The 6,189-nt window shown below is 43.9% G+C and overlaps 1 protein-coding gene across 2 annotated transcripts; it reads left to right on the forward strand.

Moving 5' to 3' along the window:
* Positions 1 to 414: 414 nt before the first annotated feature.
* On the forward strand, positions 415 to 5,857 carry tmem168b (transmembrane protein 168b). 2 transcript variants are annotated; one of them, XM_030426968.1, is made up of 5 exons: positions 415 to 703; positions 823 to 1,982; positions 2,555 to 2,697; positions 3,035 to 3,309; positions 4,377 to 5,857. In XM_030426968.1, exons 2-5 carry the CDS (start codon positions 852 to 854, stop codon positions 4,922 to 4,924), a joined length of 2,097 nt encoding a protein of 698 aa, XP_030282828.1. In that variant the 5' UTR covers positions 415 to 703; positions 823 to 851; the 3' UTR covers positions 4,925 to 5,857. The 2 variants fall into 2 exon arrangements, with proteins under 2 accessions (XP_030282828.1, XP_030282827.1); XM_030426967.1 differs by having other exon boundaries at positions 415 to 1,982.
* Positions 5,858 to 6,189: the final 332 nt, after the last annotated feature.

Here is a 6,189-nt window from a genome sequence, read left to right on the forward strand (position 1 = left end):
GCATTGGATAGCTTCCCTTTTGCATTGATTTTGAGCACAGATTTAGCCCTTTTTATTTATTTATTTATTTATTTACAGCTGCTTGGGTGCTGTTGACAAAAGTGTTGTGACAGCAGGCATAAATAACTAGGTTTTCTCCCAGAAATTACTCACATGTGGAAAATTTACAGAAATAAAGAGCTAAGGCCCCATTTTCATTGATGTACATCTGAAACATCCCAAGTGTGAAAGTTGGGCTCAGTTGCTCATATGACATGAGACTGAAAACTCAGGAAAAAGTAAGTAATTCATGATGAACCCTGACTTTAAACAAAAAAATAAATTAAATTGGTTAAATGCGTTCTCAGTTAACATTTTAATTCAAATATAGTGTGAGAATATTTTTGGAACTTGCCTTTAATGTTGGATAAGCAGTTTTGCCCCTTAGCGCTTGCCGTAGTGGAAGCAACTGTCATGGCGCCTGTCAACCGACTCAAAACTTTTGACGTGACAACAAACTTTTCTAACGGCTACGTCTGTCACTCTTTTGACATGTCGTTTTAAGGCGCTGCATTTCAGATCTTTAAAAATCCGCATCGGATATCAGATGAAAAGCACACAAACAACGCTCATGAAGATGTAAATGTTAATTCGTGCTAACGTTGACCGGCGCAAAGATGCATCGCTAGTAGCTAACAGTAGCTAAGCTAGCCACCTTCAACAGGTTAGCTAGCTTAACTTTCAGCTAGCTAAACTTTTCGCGAAAGTTTTTGTGTCGGTGTGATTTCACATGTCATAACGGACTGTAAACCGACTCTAACTCTCTTCAATTGCTTGCTTTAGGATTTAGCCTGTTTGTTGTCCATCTCAAGATGTGTCGTTTTCTACGCTACTGTGTCAGCCACTGCCTTCATGCAGCGATGACCCGGCTGGAGGAGGTCAACGGAGAGGCGAGCATGTGGTCCTCTGTCCGGTGGCTGGGCTACTTGTCCAGTCTCAACCTGCTGGTCGCCCTGTGTTTGGGGCTCTATGCCCGGTGGGAGAGGACCGCCGAGACCATTCTTCTTGTCATCTTCATCTTGGCCCTGGTTGTCCTCGGAATAGCGAGTATAATGTACTACTACTTCAACATGGAGAGGCTCAGCCTCAGCCTCCTCCACCCGTGGTTCGGCTTCCTGCTGGGACTGCTGTGTTTCCTCAACAGTCCTGCTCTGCAGAGCGACCTGAAGGAGCGGGCTGCCAACTACATGCTGCTGACCAGCGTGGCTCTGAGGACGCTGTGGGCGCTGCTGGAGCGACTGTTCGGATGCACCAGGTACCGGCCCGCCTTCCTCACCTCGGCAGAGCGGCTGGAGCTGGCGGGGTTCGCCGCCGCCAGCACGGCACTGCTCCTCCAAAAGTCCCTGAGCGTCATGGTGCTGGTGGTGGCGCTGGCCACAGTCATGGTTGCCCTCCGGATGAAGGCTCTCCTGGCTCTTCCCAACTTGGTCTGCTTCGCTGTCATCACCGGCGTGCTGTTCTTCCAGTCCCTCAACATCACCATCAACCCCTTCGCCCTCGCCTGCTTCTTCAGCCAGCTCATCTGCGACCCTCTGCTGGACGTCTACTTCAGCGGTCTGTCTGTGACCGAGCGCTGGCAGCCGTTCCTGGCGTGGCGGGTCCTGTGGCGCCGGCTGTCCCTCCTGCCCCTGCTGCTGGTGGAAGTGACCTTCATCGTTCTGTCCGCTCGGAAGCTGAAAGACCTGGACCAGTGGTACCTGATGATTCCGACCTTTGTGGTCTGTGTGCTCTTCTGGGCCATCTGCCACATGGTGTTTGTCATCACAGTGTGGGGCTTCCACACCAAGCTCAGTGACTGCCAGAGGGTGTGCTTGTCCCAGCTCGGGTCAGGCCTGGACAAGATCATGGCCTCAAAGGGCGTGAGACATTTCTGCCTCATCTCTGATCGCCTGGTGCTCTTCACGCTGGTGTCAACAGTTGCTGTTGCTGTTGCTTGTTGGCAGGTAGGGGCAGAAACACAAGATCAACTGAATATCACAGGACTGCATGGCTCCAGGGTTCTTGCAATCTAGACATTTGTATTTTTCATTTAATTAGCCTTTATTGTACCAGGTTGCTCCCATTTAGACCACAAGTTTATTTTACAGGGGAGACCTGGCCACAAATGACATCAGTACAGAGTTACAACAGTAAATTTACAGAAAAACACACTTTAATTATGAGATGAAACATTTGCACACAGCAAAAAAAACCAAAAACAAAATAGAACAAGATGGCAGTGTTCCCCTCCAAGGCTTCTCATCACTGGTTGCATATTTCTTTGATTTCCCCATAAAATCCCAACAAAGACGCAAAGTTCTTTTTTATTTTTTAAAAAGCCAGAAAAGTAGATGTCATTTTTAGATTACGGACACACATTTTTTTCTGCTGATCTTCTTGGGACCTCTCAGATTTTTCTTGTGCACTCATGTAAGGGTCCTGAACCCCAGGTTTGGAACAAATAGTTTGGACTATAGGGCAGTATGGGAATGGTGTGATGTGAAATAATGAATTGACCCATCAATTTGCTCTGCAGGCCTCCAGCAGCATCTTTGTGAGCATGTTTCTGCTTGTCCTGCCTCTGGAGTCTCTGTTCCACGGGCTTTTCCACGAACTCGGGAACAGCCTGGGAGGAACGTGTGTGGGCTACGCAGTGGTCATCCCCACCAACTACTGCAGGTAGTGTGTAACAATACAATGTGTGACAATAACATAGTTGTAAGAGGTGCATATCAAAATCTTCTGCGGCTTTGAATCAGTAGTTTGTTCAGTTGTTGTTCCTGATATTTGAAGTATGAAGTGCATCATTCCACACCTGTTTCCTGCACAGAGTGACGTTCAAGTTTAAGAAAAGTCACATAAGAGCTGTAGTTTAAATTCTGCTAGCAGGCAAATGAGCAGTCAAAATGGACTTGTTGTCTTTGACTCAGTAGACGTCCCCAGACCTGTGCTGAATAACTGATTTAAACCAACATGATTCACCCTCTGTCCTCCTCTCTCGTTATTTCCCTGGCAGTCCTGATGGTCAGCCCATGCTGCTTCCTCCGGACCAGGTGCAGGAGCTCAACCGGCGCTCTACGGGCATGTTGAACAACGTGCAGCGCTTCTTCGCCCACCACCTGATAGAGGTTTTCGGCTGCGACTATTCCACCAGCGGCGTGACCCTGGATGCTCTGCAGGCCAAGATCAAATCCTTCCTCGAGCTTCGCACGGCGGACGGGCCTCGCCACGACACCTACGTCATCTTCTACAGCGGTCACAGTCACCGCTCTGGGGAGTGGGCACTGTCGGGTAAGAGGGGGGGACACTTAAATAGTTTGAAGGTTTAAAGCTTCAGTCATGTTGTTGACACTCAAATTTTGAAATCTCCTTTTTTGCTTGTCTGTTTAAACTCAGTATTTTTGCAAAGTTGAAGATAGAGCTTAGGTAACACTAATATGATATGTGTTTTACTATTTGTAGAATTTGATTCCAGTGTTGACAGTGTATGATTGTTTCAGACTCATGTCATCCAACATCTCCAATAACTTCAGGGCGTTGTAAAGTCCAAAAGTCATTATCTATGGCAAAATATAAATGTAATTATTAACAAAAATCACAGCATGTTTTTATTTAATAAACTTTCTGCTCCAATCCATATTTGTTAGGGGTTGAGCCTTTCAAAAACAGCTTTTTCACTGTGCTCAAAACTGATTCTAGCACACACAATGCTCTATGGTTGGGCAGTTATTTTTTTTTAAATCCACTGCCTGCCCAACAACAAAAGATGGAAAGATGGACTTACAATCGCTGATAGTTTAGATTTAGAAAAAAAAAACATTTTTTAGGATGATGTCATAAAACACGAGCGACAATAAAAAGTTTCATTTGAAAACCTCAATAATAAGCTGTGAATTAAAAAAAAAAAAAGACAAGCATTAAAACAATGACATTCAGTACAACCAAAATAATGAGATTATGATCAAATATTGTTGTATTTACATTGCTCAAACTCAACTCCCTGGCTGTGACCCTGAACTAGTGACTCAACGTCATCAGTGTAACGGTGTGGGGAAATTCAGCATAATTCCGCAATATGAAAGACATTTGATTCATTTTTCGTCAACATATAAACTTAAAACTTGCCAACTATTTCACTAAATTAATAAAAAAAAACAAAATACAGTTTTAATGTAGGTGAAATAAAAAAAGACCTAATAAATGAGATGAGGAATACTCCTCATCTTAAAAATGGTTATTCTGATGTCACTCATGGAATCGAACCCTCCTCTAACCCTTAGTAATCTCAGAATCTTCATCTCACTCATGCACAGTTTGTGTGTGATCTGTAATCAGCTGGTTTCTGTGTTCATCATCAGGAGGAGACACTCTCCGTCTGGATCATATCTTGGAATGGTGGAGGGAGAAGAACGGCAGCTTCTGTTCGCGCCTCATCTTGGTGCTCGACTGTGACAACTCGTTGCCGTGGGTGAAGGAGGTCAGGAAGGCAGAGGATTTGTACGTGGCTGTGCAGGGAGCGACGCTTGCTCGAGTGTCGGACGCCAAGCACCAGGACCCCCCGCAGCTTGGAGACTTCACCTCTCAGTGGGTGGAATACAACTGCAACTCAAACAGCAGCATCCAGTGGTGTGAGAGGGGCAGGGCGGTTAGTGCCAACTACGGCGTCTCCAAACACTGGAGCGACTACACGCTGCACCTGCCAACAGGAAGCGATGTCACCAACCACTGGAGCATGTACTTCCCCCGGATGACGTACCCGGTGGTCCAGTTGGCGCTGTGGTGCGGCGGTCTGAACCTGCTGTGGCTCTGCAGCGCCTGCCTGCGATGCTTGAAGAGAATTAAACTCAACTGGTTTCCACCAGCGATACTGGACACTGGCCAAGGCTTCAAACTGGTCAGATCATAGAAATATGAACGAGGGCAATTTTTATTTTCAGAATACATTTTAGACAGGATATTTTCTAAAAGTTAACCCTGAAAATAGGCAGCTATTGGATTGTAAATTAACCATTTTCTTAATAGATACTGAAAAAAAAAACAATCAGCCAGGTTACCGATGCATTTTGGCATTTGTCTTTAGTGCCAGGTTTTATATTCTTTTAAATTCCTTTATTATGGTGTGTTTTTAGCTTTGATTTAAAGATCTTAACATCCCTCTCAAACAGTTATGTTAATGTGTGGGATGAGACTGAGCACAATGATCCTATTTTGCACATTTTTAGATCGTATTTACTGTTAGATCTGATTCCACCTTGACTCTCAAAACATTTGTGTTGTGCCTTTTTACCTTAAAACCACCAAAGAGCATCTCACTTCCCAAGCGGAACTATTTAACATTAAACCAAAGTGGCCGTGGAACATATTCAGAGGAAGATCTCAGGCATAATTAATATTCGGTTTCTGGAGCTCGGCATTTTATATTATATTGTTGTTGTTGTTGTAATTTGATTGTGAAATGATTCCTTCTGCACCCTTTGGTCAAGCTTCAAGTATATTCCATGCACTGCTGTGTGTTTGTCGTAAAGCTTTCAGGAGGTATTTGCTCTACACTCCAGCTGCTTCAGGGAGACCAGAATGTTTCTTTTTTAACTGTACTGACGAATGCACTACAAGCAGCCATGTGTGAGAAGTATTTATGTCATAATAAATCCTGGAAATGTAATGTATCACATGATGAGCTGATTTTCCTTCCAGAGTTTATTGCAGTTTACTGGGCTATGCAAATTAAATATAATCAGTTTTGTGTGTTGCAAAGGAATTTGTTGGAAGAGTATCAGGTTGAAAATGGATGAAACTATGCAATAAAAAAGAAGTGAAACTTCACTGCTCAAACTACGAATTTAACGGATTCCTCATTGAATACCTTCTGCTGTAACCAAAAAGGTCACTTCATGTGTCAGACACTAAAATGACGACACATTTGATCCTGCACACGGAGAAAGCCAATTGTCTGTCATTTCCTAAACATTTCCAGTAAGGCACCGTCTCATTTTGGATAATAAATATTCAGTCATTAATTTATGATGAGAATTTTTAAATTGAATACTGTGCATAATTGTCTGCTTCCCAGTATACAGTTGGTGCATGTTAAACGTACCTGAATCAATGTCAAATCACACTTACTTTACAGATTTCCTCGGGCATTATGAGGAAATTACAGACCTTTAAAAG

The sequence above is a fragment of the Sparus aurata genome, chromosome 8, assembly GCF_900880675.1.
Source record: "Sparus aurata chromosome 8, fSpaAur1.1, whole genome shotgun sequence".
NCBI lineage: Eukaryota > Metazoa > Chordata > Actinopteri > Spariformes > Sparidae > Sparus > Sparus aurata.

Bases quoted from the DNA above. Each gene is read 5' to 3' on its own strand.
- tmem168b (XM_030426967.1), top strand. From the start codon at position 852: ATGTGTCGTTTTCTACGCTACTGTGTCAGCCACTGCCTTCATGCAGCG. The intron at 2,698-3,034 runs GTAGTGTGTAAC...TTTCCCTGGCAG, and splicing joins ATCCCCACCAACTACTGCAG to TCCTGATGGTCAGCCCATGC. The intron at 3,310-4,376 runs GTAAGAGGGGGG...GTTCATCATCAG, and splicing joins TGGGGAGTGGGCACTGTCGG to GAGGAGACACTCTCCGTCTG.